This window comes from Daphnia pulex, chromosome 7, assembly GCF_021134715.1.
Source record: "Daphnia pulex isolate KAP4 chromosome 7, ASM2113471v1".
Classification (NCBI taxonomy): domain Eukaryota; kingdom Metazoa; phylum Arthropoda; class Branchiopoda; order Diplostraca; family Daphniidae; genus Daphnia; species Daphnia pulex.
In genome coordinates, this window is record NC_060023.1 from 2,411,778 (window position 1) to 2,428,808 (window position 17,031).

Below are 17,031 nucleotides of genomic sequence, written 5' to 3' on the forward strand. Positions count from 1 at the left end.
TGAATAAAGAAAAAGTAAAAAAGCCATACCAGATCCGAAGGAAGGAGACTGCATTAACAATTTATTACATCCTTCGTTTGCGAACAAGAAGGCGTTTACTCAATGCCCTAATTTCGTGATGAACTGCGAAGACTTAACTGTAATTTGAGAACATAAAAGGGATTCCCGGAAAAAAAAAGGCGCTGATAGATAAATCAAACGCTTCTTTACGTCCACTCGATGAACATCAAAACTTTCGAAATGCAAACACACTTCAGAGAAGTCAGCAAGTCTATAAACAAGTGTTGTCGAGTCTGGGCTGCGCCATACATTAAAAACGATGAAACATTTTGAGATTAACTCGGATTAACTTAGTATCGTGTAAGCGTGACGAAGGCAGCAACTGCTCGCTGCACCCTTGTTCCGTTTGATCGTACCATTTCTTAATTTAACAAAGACAAAAGTGTCGTAATTTAGCGTCATGGCGACTTGCAACATCTCAATGAAAAGTCTCCTATTCGCAGCGCAATTATTGGCGACTGTTTGTGGTCAAGATTCTCCTTCTTTCTGGACCAAACTGCAAATTTCGCCCAACGAACTTTGTTCTATGCCGTTCGGTAGTTTTCGCGTCAACATTTACGAGCACGCCGAAAATAGCAAGTTGAGTACACTTCCCGCCCGTTACAAATATTTCTACACTCCGATCGCCATGCTGGATCACACAAGCGCCACCAGTTCCTTCAACAATGTCACAAAACAGCCGGAAATCCGTTTCCGTATTGAAATGTGGAACGATAAGGTCGAAAGTGAAGTGGTTAAATATCTGGGCAAAGTCATCGGTCAACCAGTTCACGATCACCAGGTACAAGTTATTCCACTGGAGAAAGTAGTTCTGGTCAACACGATACCTTCAACTGCTTTCTCCCTCGGCAATAATTGGCTTCCCTATCAGCTGCACAAATTCCTTCAATTTTCTCTGTCGTGTTTTACGCAAAACGATTGCGATCAACTGGCGCTCGACATGCGCTCTAACCCGAACAGTTTGACCATTTAACTTTTGTTTAGCTTATCTTCACAGACGTCACAAACAAAGGAAACCACTATTCGCATCGACAATGTCGTTTCGGGACAAATGGTCAGCAATCTCTTGCAACGATTTGGCCAAAAAGACGAGATTCTACTAACGACTAACGATGAGAAGCGACTATTGACAGAAACAACAACCAACATCCTCGTAGAAACGTTCGACGAATCGGACGTTGTTTCTCCAAATTCGGAATCGCAGATCTACAACATGTTAAGGAACTTGCTTTTCTCTAATAATAAGACGGTCGTCAAAGAGCAGAGCGACAAGATGTGGGACACGGTTTTCTGGAATGAGGAAAATTACCGACCGGACAAGGCAGCAAAATCATTAAACGAAGTCTACAAGAAGTTGGACGTGGAATCAAAGAAGAAACTGTCGGAATTGTATAAAAAATTTCAAAAAGATGGAAGGCCAAGAAAATGTTTTGTTCGCTATTGTTTCAGCGAAGGTACCGGTGACAACAGATTTCGCCAAACACGGATCTACTTCCAAGGACGATATTGATAAATTTTACCAAATGAGTAAAGGCTATGTTGAATGGGATGGAGATAAATTCGTTCCCAAACCGCTAGCTCTCAGCAAAATTAATCTTACACAATTGCGTGAAAGGCATTTGTTAAAAGATCGTAAAGTGATCATTCGTTACTCGATCGCTGTCTTGTCCATCCCCATTAATTTTGTACAATACCGTGGATTGACTGTCACTGACGAATGGCGAAATTTGAAGGACAAGTTAAAAGGTATTTTGCTGCTTTTATTACGCGTAACGTAAAATTTCAAATTTCCGACGATTTCTTTTTTTGAAAGAAACAAGGACCGCTCTTCTGAATTTGAAAAAGGACTTGAATGGTAGGAACATTGGACTTTAAGAACTTTTTCCTGATTTCTAAATTTTCCTGATAAATATTACTGGACAGAGAGAACAAATGCCATCGAGAATATTGGTAGGATCCTAATGTCCTGCGCTGATCTCCGTCAAATTGGACATAAAAAAAGTGGACTCTTTTCGATTATGGGACAAAAAAAGATGGAAACTGTCCACTGCAATTTTTCGAAGCAATCTAACGAGGAAGGTATTGCTAGAAAAAATATAAATATAAATTAAAGCTGCTTGAATCGGCATGTGTGTACACAATAATAGGTTTTCAGAAATTGATTGGTTTCGTTGACGTCAAATCTTCTCCCGTTTACTTTCATGCGCAGAAGACTTCAAGTTACGCAAGAATAAACACCGCAATCCCGTTTGAGGAAGCAAGGATCAATGTGTCTAAAACAAACATACCCTGTATCTAGCTCATCGACACTGAATTGAAATGACAATAAAAGACTAAAGAAAAATAGTTTGATACTCACAACATATTCTCCTCATCAATATCATGATCTCGTGGCCCTCAAGAAACTCCGTGCTAGGTGAGGGCTGGGGTAGTAGTACAGTCGGCTGTGTAGACAAATGATGCTGGCCGGGTAGCTGGAGCAGGCTCAACTCTCACATGCCTCGGGGCAATGAAAAGTTGGCACGCAAGTGAGCAGTATTGCAGAATAATAGCACGTCAGTCAGTCGACAGTCGTCGCCGATCTTTCGTCAGGTTCCGCCTACTGGATTAATTCATTAAATAGCGGCGCAGCATAAATCTGAAACGAAAATAAGTGTTATTTTAGATACCAAAAATTTCATAGAAGATTTGCAGCGACACCAAGTAATACTTCAAATCAAGAGCAGGTACGTTCTTAGAAAGTCAAAGAGGGAAAATCCAGCAGGTAGCAGCCAACGAATTGACATACAAAGAGCTTAGTCGACCTTATAGCCCCTAGCCCTTTCATTTTTTCATTGAGAGAAATAAAGATGGTTGTCATTCAGTCAATTAAGCAAAATCTAAATTAAAAAATTAACAAACAATACCTGAAACTGCTGTCTGTGATGCATTCCCAAAATTCTGTGTCAAAACATAACTTACAGATAATCCGTGATGATAACCAATAAAACAGAATCTTGGTTCTTGTCATTTTTTTCACTAAAAGGTAAGCCACACATTTTTCTGTTTACATGTTTAGACAAGAATTAAAATGGTTTAGCACAGTTTTACCTCTGTTTGCATTTAGAAGTTTGCTGCATGCTTTTTATTGGGAATGGAAATGATAGAATATATCCCTATTATAGTTTGTTTGATAACCATCATCATCAACTGCTTCAGAAGTAGCAATTAACTGGTCAAGAGAGAACCTGTAAAATCAGAAAATTGTTAATCACAGTGAGTTAATAATTTATTGTCATCAATGTATCGTGCTTGATTTGGTTGCAAAATATAATCATATTATCGTGGTGTTGTGGTGTGTACCTTTTGCATTTGTCCACAAATTGGGCTGTGAAGCTGATGTTTGTAGCTGAAGCTGGTTACGCAAAGTATTCACCCACTTGCCTGAAAAATGGGAATTTTCATGCTCCATTAATGTAACATGATGGGACAACAAAACACTTAAAAATCATTTAGGAATAGTAAAATACAGAGATGTGTGCAATAATAGCACCTACAGCTATACCAGTCTACAGTTCCAGACTTATTACATATTATGAATGTAAAAATAAGCTAAAGCAATGAAAACTTGCAAACAGAACCACCTTGCAATTAAGATGTGCTCGGTCCATGTCCCCAAAAACTTCACCTGGATACATTTGATGAAAATATTTAGTCAAGAATGCAATAAGAATCCTTACCTTAAAAAAGGTCTTGCTTATTCAGCAACTTGATGTAAAAACTTAAATGCCCATGATCCAATTGATCTGTTAATGCTATGCAATGCCTTGATGAAACGTAGAATTGCAGATTGTTATGTAGAATTGCAGCATACAGAGATGGGTATAAGTATAAACTATATTGGTGGTTACAGTGTCAGACAAGTCAAGCCTAAAATAATTAAGAAATTCCGTAAACTGAATAGAACATGTAATTGCTTAAAATGCCATTCAACTTACACTTCACAGCCAATTTCGCATCCTTTAATTTCTTCTCTGCCTTCTCAACTTCATTCCCTGGGGTTTCCATTATGAGATGTCAAACAATATCTTTACTGTCCCTACGAGCAGCGTACTAGGGCATGATAGTTTTTTATTAATTTTTTAACTAGATTTGGTTAATTTATCAAGTTCGAGAATACTTAATAGTAGAATTGTAATAAAAAAAAGTTTCGTTCGGTACCATTTTACATACATGATTATTTTATGCAAGCACGAAAGGGAACCATGGAGGGAGGGGGATTAGAACCCGGAAACCACCGGAGGAGACAAGAGACTTAATAACTAACTACATTGCGTGCCATAACCAATAAACCGTGGTTGCACATACTATATTGATTGGAAGTTAATTTTAAACACGAATAAATCATTAAAAAATATTTTATAGAAATATGTTATTTTGCTTCATATTACTTTTTTAATAATATTCAAATCTATTATTTATTTATGAATGCAAAAAGTAAAAAGTTAGCAATTCTACCGCTAGATGTATAATGTTTTCTTTCTTGGACAGCGACCATGGCAACTCAGCGAGGATGAGTATGAGTAGGGAAATACTGGTTCGAATTCAATAACAATAAAAATTTAAAAATGAAAAGTATGGCGATAATATTTAAAGTTCAATCTCATATCATACTGAACGCAGGTGGTGTTTCCGTTTGACGCTTCAGCCTGGTGAATGAAAGGCTCAAAGTCCCTACGGCGTACGGCGTGATAGTTTGTTTTTTTAGCTAGATTTGTTTAATTTATCAAGTTAGAGGATAGTATAAAGAAGTTTAATTTAAAAAAAATTTCGTTCGGTACCGTTTTACATACATGATTATTTTATGCAAGCACGAAAGGGAACCATGGAGGGAGGGGGAATAGAACCCGGAAACCACCGGAGGAGACAAGAGACTTAATAACTAACTACACTGCGTGCCATAACCATTCAACCATGGTTGCACATACTATAATGATTGGAAGTTAATTTTAAACACGAACAAATCATTAAATAATCACAAATTTTAAAATCCGTGTGAAAAATCACACTCACTAAATTAGCTGGAAATTTTTATAAATTCAATTAAGTGGACTAATAAGGTTTGAAAAAAAATGTTGAAATAGTTCAGCCTCGGGAGACTCACGATCCGCTTGCCCGGCCCATGTCCGGATCATGTCCGGCACAACTTCACATTATCTCCACGTACACTCTGGCATTGTGCTACGGGGCTGTACAATTAAACCTAATTTTTGACAATTTATACTTTTACTTAATCGTTTTGATCACTCATAAACAAATGAATTTTGATTATCATTTTGAGTAAAAATAACGACAAGAGTAATCTGTAAACAATAAACATCATATTAATATTTGGCGTAGAATCAACATTACTATAGCATAGACCAATCTTTGAGCATAAAAGGAAATTAAAAGCTATCGTACTTCACACTGCTGCGCAACCAAAAAAAAGCGCTGCTAACGTTAAAGAAGAAGTTAGACACTATATCAAAATAAATCATCTAAGGCAACAAACAATGAAAACAGAATAACTAAATGGTAGTTTGAAGGAATGACGTCTCAATAGGGGAGAAGTTCTGGAAAAATACATTTCATCCGCTGACACTTGTTATCTATGGCGAGGATCAAGTCCCTGAGGTAAATGGTTGGGACGCAATAGATAACTTTACTGGCGTTTAAATAAACTTGAACCTTGCTGACTTCACGACTACTTAGGACACACAGGTTATTCTCCAAAGTCAATCTAAAACACATGAAAAACAAATCAAAGTCAATTACATATTTGATATTACTTCGTTTGTGGTTGTTGAATGGAAACAATCGCCATTACAGACGAATGTAACGGCATCCAGCAGAAAACGGAAAAAATCGAACATTCGAAAAAAAAACCAAAGGTTTGGTCAAATTTACTTGTTAGAACAATTTACTGGCGAATTGTCGTAAATCAATTCCAACATTTATCTATCACCTATAATAAAATAAACACAAGATTTCAAATTTTGAAGGTCGACTTTCAAAGGGTAATAATTACAATAGCGTAATTCAGAAGGTAAACACAATTACACAAAGTTTACATCCGTGTGAAAATCATAAACCTAAAAAAGGCGTTTACTCAATGCCCTAGTTTCGTGATGAACTGTGAAGACTTAACTGTAATTTGAGAACATAAAAGGGATTCCCGGAAAAAAAAGGCGCTGATAGATAAATCAAACGCTTCTTTACGTCCACTCGATGAACATCAAAACTTTCGAAATGCAAACACACTTCAGAGAAGTCAGCAAGTCTATAAACAAGTGTTGTCGAGTCTGGGCTGCGCCATACATTAAAAACGATGAAACATTTTGAGATTAACTCGGATTAACTTAGTATCGTGTAAGCGTGACGAAGGCAGCAACTGCTCGCTGCACCCTTGTTCCGTTTGATCGTACCATTTCTTTATTTAACAAAGACAAAAGTGTCGTAATTTAGCGTCATGGCGACTTGCAATATCTCAATGAAAAGTCTCCTATTCGCAGCGCAATTATTGGCGACTGTTTGTGGTCAAGATTCTCCTTCTTTCTGGACCAAACTGCAAATTTCGCCCAACGAACTTTGTTCTATGCCGTTCGGTAGTTTTCGCGTCAACATTTACGAGCACGCCGAAAATAGCAAGTTGAGTACACTTCCCGCCCGTTACAAATATTTCTACACTCCGATCGCCATGCTGGATCACACAAGCGCCACCAGTTCCTTCAACAACGTCACAAAACAACCGGAAATCCGTTTCCGTATTGAAATGTGGAACGATAAGGTCGAAAGTGAAGTAGTTAAATATCTGGGCAAAGTCATCGGTCAACCAGTTCACGATCACCAGGTACAAGTTATTCCACTGGAGAAAGTAGTTCTGGTCAACACGATACCTTCAACTGCTTTCTCCCTCGGCAATAATTGGCTTCCCCTATCAGCTGCACAAATTCCTTCAATTTTCTCTGTCGTGTTTTACGCAAAACGATTGCGATCAACTGGCGCTCGACATGCGCTCTAACCCGAACAGTTTGACCATTTAACTTTTGTTTAGCTTATCTTCACAGACGTCACAAACAAAGGAAACCACTATTCGCATCGACAATGTCGTTTCGGGACAAATGGTCAGCAATCTCTTGCAACGATTTGGCCAAAAAGACGAGATTCTACTAACGACTAACGATGAGAAGCGACTATTGACAGAAACAACAACCAACATCCTCGTAGAAATGTTCGACGATTCGGACGTTGTTTCTCCAAATTCGGAATCGCAGATCTACAACATGTTAAGGAACTTGCTTTTCTCTAATAATAAGACGGTAGTCGAAGAGCAGAGCGACAAGATGTGGGACACGGTTTTCTGGAATGAGGAAAATTACCGACCGGACAAGGCAGCAAAATCATTAAACGAAGTCTACAAGAAGTTGGACGTGGAATCAAAGAAGAAACTGTCGGAAATGTATGAAACATTTCAAAAAGATGGACGGCCAAGAAAATGTTTTGTTCGCTATTGTTTCAGCGAAGGTACCGGTGACAACAGATTTCGCCAAACACGGATCTACTTCCAAGGACGATATTGATAAATTTTACCAAATGAGTAAAGGCTATGTTGAATGGGATGGAGATAAATTCGTTCCCAAACCGCTAGCTCTCAGCAAAATTAATCTTACACAATTGCGTGAAAGGCATTTGTTAAAAGATCGTAAAGTGATCATTCGTTACTCGATCGCTGTCTTGTCCATCCCCATTAATTTTGTACAATACCGTGGATTGACTGTCACTGACGAATGGCGAAATTTGAAGGACAAGTTAAAAGGTATTTTGCTGCTTTTATTACGCGTAACGTAAAATTTCAAATTTCCGACGATTTCTTTTTTTGAAAGAAACAAGGACCGCTCTTCTGAATTTGAAAAAGGACTTGAATGGTAGGAACATTGGACTTTAAGAACTTTTTCCTGATTTCTAAATTTTCCTGATAAATATTACTGGACAGAGAGAACAAATGCCATCGAGAATATTGGTAGGATCCTAATGTCCTGCGCTGATCTCCGTCAAATTGGACATAAAAAAAGTGGACTCTTTTCGATTATGGGACAAAAAAAGATGGAAACTGTCCACTGCAATTTTTCGAAGCAATCTAACGAGGAAGGTATTGCTAGAAAAAATATAAATATAAATTAAAGCTGCTTGAATCGGCATGTGTGTACACAATAATAGGTTTTCAGAAATTGATTGGTTTCGTTGACGTCAAATCTTCTCCCGTTTACTTTCATGCGCAGAAGACTTCAAGTTACGCAAGAATAAACACCGCAATCCCGTTTGAGGAAGCAAGGATCAATGTGTCTAAAACAAACATACCCTGTATCTAGCTCATCGACACTGAATTGAAATGACAATAAAAGACTAAAGAAAAATAGTTTGATACTCACAACATATTCTCCTCATCAATATCATGATCTCGTGGCCCTCAAGAAACTCCGTGCTAGGTGAGGGCTGGGGTAGTAGTACAGTCGGCTGTGTAGACAAATGATGCTGGCCGGGTAGCTGGAGCAGGCTCAACTCTCACATGCCTCGGGGCAATGAAAAGTTGGCACGCAAGTGAGCAGTATTGCAGAATAATAGCACGTCAGTCAGTCGACAGTCGTCGCCGATCTTTCGTCAGGTTCCGCCTACTGGATTAATTCATTAAATAGCGGCGCAGCATAAATCTGAAACGAAAATAAGTGTTATTTTAGATACCAAAAATTTCATAGAAGATTTGCAGCGACACCAAGTAATACTTCAAATCAAGAGCAGGTACGTTCTTAGAAAGTCAAAGAGGGAAAATCCAGCAGGTAGCAGCCAACGAATTGACATACAAAGAGCTTAGTCGACCTTATAGCCCCTAGCCCTTTCATTTTTTCATTGAGAGAAATAAAGATGGTTGTCATTCAGTCAATTAAGCAAAATCTAAATTAAAAAATTAACAAACAATACCTGAAACTGCTGTCTGTGATGCATTCCCAAAATTCTGTGTCAAAACATAACTTACAGATAATCCGTGATGATAACCAATAAAACAGAATCTTGGTTCTTGTCATTTTTTTCACTAAAAGGTAAGCCACACATTTTTCTGTTTACATGTTTAGACAAGAATTAAAATGGTTTAGCACAGTTTTACCTCTGTTTGCATTTAGAAGTTTGCTGCATGCTTTTTATTGGGAATGGAAATGATAGAATATATCCCTATTATAGTTTGTTTGATAACCATCATCATCAACTGCTTCAGAAGTAGCAATTAACTGGTCAAGAGAGAACCTGTAAAATCAGAAAATTGTTAATCACAGTGAGTTAATAATTTATTGTCATCAATGTATCGTGCTTGATTTGGTTGCAAAATATAATCATATTATCGTGATGTTGTGGTGTGTACCTTTTGCATTTGTCCACAAATTGGGCTGTGAAGCTGATGTTTGTAGCTGAAGCTGGTTACGCAAAGTATTCACCCACTTGCCTGAAAAATGGGAATTTTCATGCTCCATTAATGTAACATGATGGGACAACAAAACACTTAAAAATCATTTAGGAATAGTAAAATACAGAGATGTGTGCAATAATAGCACCTACAGCTATACCAGTCTACAGTTCCAGACTTATTACATATTATGAATGTAAAAATAAGCTAAAGCAATGAAAACTTGCAAACAGAACCACCTTGCAATTAAGATGTGCTCGGTCCATGTCCCCAAAAACTTCACCTGGATACATTTGATGAAAATATTTAGTCAAGAATGCAATAAGAATCCTTACCTTAAAAAAGGTCTTGCTTATTCAGCAACTTGATGTAAAAACTTAAATGCCCATGATCCAATCGATCTGTTAATGCTATGCAATGCCTTGATGAAACGTAGAATTGCAGATTGTTATGTAGAATTGCAGCATACAGAGATGGGTATAAGTATAAACTATATTGGTGGTTACAGTGTCAGACAAGTCAAGCCTAAAATAATTAAGAAATTCCGTAAACTGAATAGAACATGTAATTGCTTAAAATGCCATTCAACTTACACTTCACAGCCAATTTCGCATCCTTTAATTTCTTCTCTGCCTTCTCAACTTCATTCCCTGGGGTTTCCATTATGAGATGTCAAACAATATCTTTACTGTCCCTACGAGCAGCGTACTAGGGCATGATAGTTTTTTATTAATTTTTTAACTAGATTTGGTTAATTTATCAAGTTCGAGAATACTTAATAGTAGAATTGTAATAAAAAAAAGTTTCGTTCGGTACCATTTTACATACATGATTATTTTATGCAAGCACGAAAGGGAACCATGGAGGGAGGGGGATTAGAACCCGGAAACCACCGGAGGAGACAAGAGACTTAATAACTAACTACATTGCGTGCCATAACCAATAAACCGTGGTTGCACATACTATATTGATTGGAAGTTAATTTTAAACACGAATAAATCATTAAAAAATATTTTATAGAAATATGTTATTTTGCTTCATATTACTTTTTTAATAATATTCAAATCTATTATTTATTTATGAATGCAAAAAGTAAAAAGTTAGCAATTCTACCGCTAGATGTATAATGTTTTCTTTCTTGGACAGCGACCATGGCAACTCAGCGAGGATGAGTATGAGTAGGGAAATACTGGTTCGAATTCAATAACAATAAAAATTTAAAAATGAAAAGTATGGCGATAATATTTAAAGTTCAATCTCATATCATACTGAACGCAGGTGGTGTTTCCGTTTGACGCTTCAGCCTGGTGAATGAAAGGCTCAAAGTCCCTACGGCGTACGGCGTGATAGTTTGTTTTTTTAGCTAGATTTGTTTAATTTATCAAGTTAGAGGATAGTATAAAGAAGTTTAATTTAAAAAAAATTTCGTTCGGTACCGTTTTACATACATGATTATTTTATGCAAGCACGAAAGGGAACCATGGAGGGAGGGGGAATAGAACCCGGAAACCACCGGAGGAGACAAGAGACTTAATAACTAACTACACTGCGTGCCATAACCATTCAACCATGGTTGCACATACTATAATGATTGGAAGTTAATTTTAAACACGAACAAATCATTAAATAATCACAAATTTTAAAATCCGTGTGAAAAATCACACTCACTAAATTAGCTGGAAATTTTTATAAATTCAATTAAGTGGACTAATAAGGTTTGAAAAAAAATGTTGAAATAGTTCAGCCTCGGGAGACTCACGATCCGCTTGCCCGGCCCATGTCCGGATCATGTCCGGCACAACTTCACATTATCTCCACGTACACTCTGGCATTGTGCTACGGGGCTGTACAATTAAACCTAATTTTTGACAATTTATACTTTTACTTAATCGTTTGATCACTCATAAACAAATGAATTTTGATTATCATTTTGAGTAAAAATAACGACAAGAGTAATCTGTAAACAATAAACATCATATTAATATTTGGCGTAGAATCAACATTACTATAGCATAGACCAATCTTTGAGCATAAAAGGAAATTAAAAGCTATCGTACTTCACACTGCTGCGCAACCAAAAAAAAGCGCTGCTAACGTTAAAGAAGAAGTTAGACACTATATCAAAATAAATCATCTAAGGCAACAAACAATGAAAACAGAATAACTAAATGGTAGTTTGAAGGAATGACGTCTCAATAGGGGAGAAGTTCTGGAAAAATACATTTCATCCGCTGACACTTGTTATCTATGGCGAGGATCAAGTCCCTGAGGTAAATGGTTGGGACGCAATAGATAACTTTACTGGCGTTTAAATAAACTTGAACCTTGCTGACTTCACGACTACTTAGGACACACAGGTTATTCTCCAAAGTCAATCTAAAACACATGAAAAACAAATCAAAGTCAATTACATATTTGATATTACTTCGTTTGTGGTTGTTGAATGGAAACAATCGCCATTACAGACGAATGTAACGGCATCCAGCAGAAAACGGAAAAAATCGAACATTCGAAAAAAAAACCAAAGGTTTGGTCAAATTTACTTGTTAGAACAATTTACTGGCGAATTGTCGTAAATCAATTCCAACATTTATCTATCACCTATAATAAAATAAACACAAGATTTCAAATTTTGAAGGTCGACTTTCAAAGGGTAATAATTACAATAGCGTAATTCAGAAGGTAAACACAATTACACAAAGTTTACATCCGTGTGAAAATCATAAACCTAAAAAAGGCGTTTACTCAATGCCCTAGTTTCGTGATGAACTGTGAAGACTTAACTGTAATTTGAGAACATAAAAGGGATTCCCGGAAAAAAAAGGCGCTGATAGATAAATCAAACGCTTCTTTACGTCCACTCGATGAACATCAAAACTTTCGAAATGCAAACACACTTCAGAGAAGTCAGCAAGTCTATAAACAAGTGTTGTCGAGTCTGGGCTGCGCCATACATTAAAAACGATGAAACATTTTGAGATTAACTCGGATTAACTTAGTATCGTGTAAGCGTGACGAAGGCAGCAACTGCTCGCTGCACCCTTGTTCCGTTTGATCGTACCATTTCTTTATTTAACAAAGACAAAAGTGTCGTAATTTAGCGTCATGGCGACTTGCAATATCTCAATGAAAAGTCTCCTATTCGCAGCGCAATTATTGGCGACTGTTTGTGGTCAAGATTCTCCTTCTTTCTGGACCAAACTGCAAATTTCGCCCAACGAACTTTGTTCTATGCCGTTCGGTAGTTTTCGCGTCAACATTTACGAGCACGCCGAAAATAGCAAGTTGAGTACACTTCCCGCCCGTTACAAATATTTCTACACTCCGATCGCCATGCTGGATCACACAAGCGCCACCAGTTCCTTCAACAACGTCACAAAACAACCGGAAATCCGTTTCCGTATTGAAATGTGGAACGATAAGGTCGAAAGTGAAGTAGTTAAATATCTGGGCAAAGTCATCGGTCAACCAGTTCACGATCACCAGGTACAAGTTATTCCACTGGAGAAAGTAGTTCTGGTCAACACGATACCTTCAACTGCTTTCTCCCTCGGCAATAATTGGCTTCCCCTATCAGCTGCACAAATTCCTTCAATTTTCTCTGTCGTGTTTTACGCAAAACGATTGCGATCAACTGGCGCTCGACATGCGCTCTAACCCGAACAGTTTGACCATTTAACTTTTGTTTAGCTTATCTTCACAGACGTCACAAACAAAGGAAACCACTATTCGCATCGACAATGTCGTTTCGGGACAAATGGTCAGCAATCTCTTGCAACGATTTGGCCAAAAAGACGAGATTCTACTAACGACTAACGATGAGAAGCGACTATTGACAGAAACAACAACCAACATCCTCGTAGAAATGTTCGACGATTCGGACGTTGTTTCTCCAAATTCGGAATCGCAGATCTACAACATGTTAAGGAACTTGCTTTTCTCTAATAATAAGACGGTAGTCGAAGAGCAGAGCGACAAGATGTGGGACACGGTTTTCTGGAATGAGGAAAATTACCGACCGGACAAGGCAGCAAAATCATTAAACGAAGTCTACAAGAAGTTGGACGTGGAATCAAAGAAGAAACTGTCGGAAATGTATGAAACATTTCAAAAAGATGGACGGCCAAGAAAATGTTTTGTTCGCTATTGTTTCAGCGAAGGTACCGGTGACAACAGATTTCGCCAAACACGGATCTACTTCCAAGGACGATATTGATAAATTTTACCAAATGAGTAAAGGCTATGTTGAATGGGATGGAGATAAATTCGTTCCCAAACCGCTAGCTCTCAGCAAAATTAATCTTACACAATTGCGTGAAAGGCATTTGTTAAAAGATCGTAAAGTGATCATTCGTTACTCGATCGCTGTCTTGTCCATCCCCATTAATTTTGTACAATACCGTGGATTGACTGTCACTGACGAATGGCGAAATTTGAAGGACAAGTTAAAAGGTATTTTGCTGCTTTTATTACGCGTAACGTAAAATTTCAAATTTCCGACGATTTCTTTTTTTGAAAGAAACAAGGACCGCTCTTCTGAATTTGAAAAAGGACTTGAATGGTAGGAACATTGGACTTTAAGAACTTTTTCCTGATTTCTAAATTTTCCTGATAAATATTACTGGACAGAGAGAACAAATGCCATCGAGAATATTGGTAGGATCCTAATGTCCTGCGCTGATCTCCGTCAAATTGGACATAAAAAAAGTGGACTCTTTTCGATTATGGGACAAAAAAAGATGGAAACTGTCCACTGCAATTTTTCGAAGCAATCTAACGAGGAAGGTATTGCTAGAAAAAATATAAATATAAATTAAAGCTGCTTGAATCGGCATGTGTGTACACAATAATAGGTTTTCAGAAATTGATTGGTTTCGTTGACGTCAAATCTTCTCCCGTTTACTTTCATGCGCAGAAGACTTCAAGTTACGCAAGAATAAACACCGCAATCCCGTTTGAGGAAGCAAGGATCAATGTGTCTAAAACAAACATACCCTGTATCTAGCTCATCGACACTGAATTGAAATGACAATAAAAGACTAAAGAAAAATAGTTTGATACTCACAACATATTCTCCTCATCAATATCATGATCTCGTGGCCCTCAAGAAACTCCGTGCTAGGTGAGGGCTGGGGTAGTAGTACAGTCGGCTGTGTAGACAAATGATGCTGGCCGGGTAGCTGGAGCAGGCTCAACTCTCACATGCCTCGGGGCAATGAAAAGTTGGCACGCAAGTGAGCAGTATTGCAGAATAATAGCACGTCAGTCAGTCGACAGTCGTCGCCGATCTTTCGTCAGGTTCCGCCTACTGGATTAATTCATTAAATAGCGGCGCAGCATAAATCTGAAACGAAAATAAGTGTTATTTTAGATACCAAAAATTTCATAGAAGATTTGCAGCGACACCAAGTAATACTTCAAATCAAGAGCAGGTACGTTCTTAGAAAGTCAAAGAGGGAAAATCCAGCAGGTAGCAGCCAACGAATTGACATACAAAGAGCTTAGTCGACCTTATAGCCCCTAGCCCTTTCATTTTTTCATTGAGAGAAATAAAGATGGTTGTCATTCAGTCAATTAAGCAAAATCTAAATTAAAAAATTAACAAACAATACCTGAAACTGCTGTCTGTGATGCATTCCCAAAATTCTGTGTCAAAACATAACTTACAGATAATCCGTGATGATAACCAATAAAACAGAATCTTGGTTCTTGTCATTTTTTTCACTAAAAGGTAAGCCACACATTTTTCTGTTTACATGTTTAGACAAGAATTAAAATGGTTTAGCACAGTTTTACCTCTGTTTGCATTTAGAAGTTTGCTGCATGCTTTTTATTGGGAATGGAAATGATAGAATATATCCCTATTATAGTTTGTTTGATAACCATCATCATCAACTGCTTCAGAAGTAGCAATTAACTGGTCAAGAGAGAACCTGTAAAATCAGAAAATTGTTAATCACAGTGAGTTAATAATTTATTGTCATCAATGTATCGTGCTTGATTTGGTTGCAAAATATAATCATATTATCGTGGTGTTGTGGTGTGTACCTTTTGCATTTGTCCACAAATTGGGCTGTGAAGCTGATGTTTGTAGCTGAAGCTGGTTACGCAAAGTATTCACCCACTTGCCTGAAAAATGGGAATTTTCATGCTCCATTAATGTAACATGATGGGACAACAAAACACTTAAAAATCATTTAGGAATAGTAAAATACAGAGATGTGTGCAATAATAGCACCTACAGCTATACCAGTCTACAGTTCCAGACTTATTACATATTATGAATGTAAAAATAAGCTAAAGCAATGAAAACTTGCAAACAGAACCACCTTGCAATTAAGATGTGCTCGGTCCATGTCCCCAAAAACTTCACCTGGATACATTTGATGAAAATATTTAGTCAAGAATGCAATAAGAATCCTTACCTTAAAAAAGGTCTTGCTTATTCAGCAACTTGATGTAAAAACTTAAATGCCCATGATCCAATTGATCTGTTAATGCTATGCAATGCCTTGATGAAACGTAGAATTGCAGATTGTTATGTAGAATTGCAGCATACAGAGATGGGTATAAGTATAAACTATATTGGTGGTTACAGTGTCAGACAAGTCAAGCCTAAAATAATTAAGAAATTCCGTAAACTGAATAGAACATGTAATTGCTTAAAATGCCATTCAACTTACACTTCACAGCCAATTTCGCATCCTTTAATTTCTTCTCTGCCTTCTCAACTTCATTCCCTGGGGTTTCCATTATGAGATGTCAAACAATATCTTTACTGTCCCTACGAGCAGCGTACTAGGGCATGATAGTTTTTTATTAATTTTTTAACTAGATTTGGTTAATTTATCAAGTTCGAGAATACTTAATAGTAGAATTGTAATAAAAAAAAGTTTCGTTCGGTACCATTTTACATACATGATTATTTTATGCAAGCACGAAAGGGAACCATGGAGGGAGGGGGATTAGAACCCGGAAACCACCGGAGGAGACAAGAGACTTAATAACTAACTACATTGCGTGCCATAACCAATAAACCGTGGTTGCACATACTATATTGATTGGAAGTTAATTTTAAACACGAATAAATCATTAAAAAATATTTTATAGAAATATGTTATTTTGCTTCATATTACTTTTTTAATAATATTCAAATCTATTATTTATTTATGAATGCAAAAAGTAAAAAGTTAGCAATTCTACCGCTAGATGTATAATGTTTTCTTTCTTGGACAGCGACCATGGCAACTCAGCGAGGATGAGTATGAGTAGGGAAATACTGGTTCGAATTCAATAACAATAAAAATTTAAAAATGAAAAGTATGGCGATAATATTTAAAGTTCAATCTCATATCATACTGAACGCAGGTGGTGTTTCCGTTTGACGCTTCAGCCTGGTGAATGAAAGGCTCAAAGTCCCTACGGCGTACGGCGTGATAGTTTGTTTTTTTAGCTAGATTTGTTTAATTTATCAAGTTAGAGGATAGTATAAAGAA

At 37.2% G+C, this 17,031-nt stretch overlaps 2 protein-coding genes across 22 annotated transcripts in view; one reads left to right on the forward strand and one right to left on the reverse strand.

The window, feature by feature from the left end:
• The first annotated feature begins 1,469 nt into the window (after positions 1-1,469).
• Positions 1,470-2,320, forward strand: LOC124197369. The gene is made up of 2 exons (XM_046592808.1): positions 1,470-1,806; positions 1,874-2,320. The coding sequence occupies exons 1-2, from the start codon at positions 1,470-1,472 to the stop codon at positions 1,933-1,935; spliced, it is 399 nt and encodes a 132-aa protein (XP_046448764.1). The 3' UTR covers positions 1,936-2,320.
• Positions 2,321-5,403: 3,083 nt separating this feature from the next.
• The window catches only part of LOC124197366 (intraflagellar transport protein 122 homolog), a 32,821-nt gene continuing 21,193 nt past the window's right edge, over positions 5,404-17,031 (reverse strand). For 12 of the 21 annotated variants that reach the window (XM_046592787.1, XM_046592801.1, XM_046592805.1 and 9 more), the window contains 16 exons: positions 16,219-16,333; positions 15,961-16,150; positions 15,584-15,664; positions 15,332-15,468; positions 15,148-15,259; positions 14,952-15,061; positions 14,601-14,879; positions 10,984-11,393; positions 10,129-10,243; positions 9,871-10,060; positions 9,494-9,574; positions 9,242-9,378; positions 9,058-9,169; positions 8,862-8,971; positions 8,511-8,789; positions 5,404-5,821 (listed from right to left, as the gene is read on the reverse strand). The gene's annotated coding sequence lies outside the window, so the exon portion shown is untranslated. Of the gene's footprint in view, positions 5,822-8,510; positions 8,790-8,851; positions 9,031-9,057; positions 9,170-9,241; positions 9,379-9,493; positions 9,575-9,774; positions 9,819-9,870; positions 10,061-10,128; positions 10,244-10,983; positions 11,394-11,493; positions 11,912-14,600; positions 14,880-14,941; positions 15,260-15,331; positions 15,469-15,583; positions 15,665-15,864; positions 15,909-15,960; positions 16,151-16,218; positions 16,334-17,031 lie in introns of those variants that run through there. The other 9 variants (XM_046592788.1, XM_046592791.1, XM_046592799.1 and 6 more) reach the window with 9 other exon arrangements.

Excerpts from the sequence above, each read along its gene's own strand:
- LOC124197369 (XM_046592808.1), top strand. The coding sequence starts at position 1,470 with ATGGAAGGCCAAGAAAATGTTTTGTTCGCTATTGTTTCAGCGAAGGTA. Across the intron at positions 1,807-1,873 it reads TTTGAAGGACAAGTTAAAAG|AAACAAGGACCGCTCTTCTG; the intron begins GTATTTTGCTGC and ends TTTTTTTGAAAG.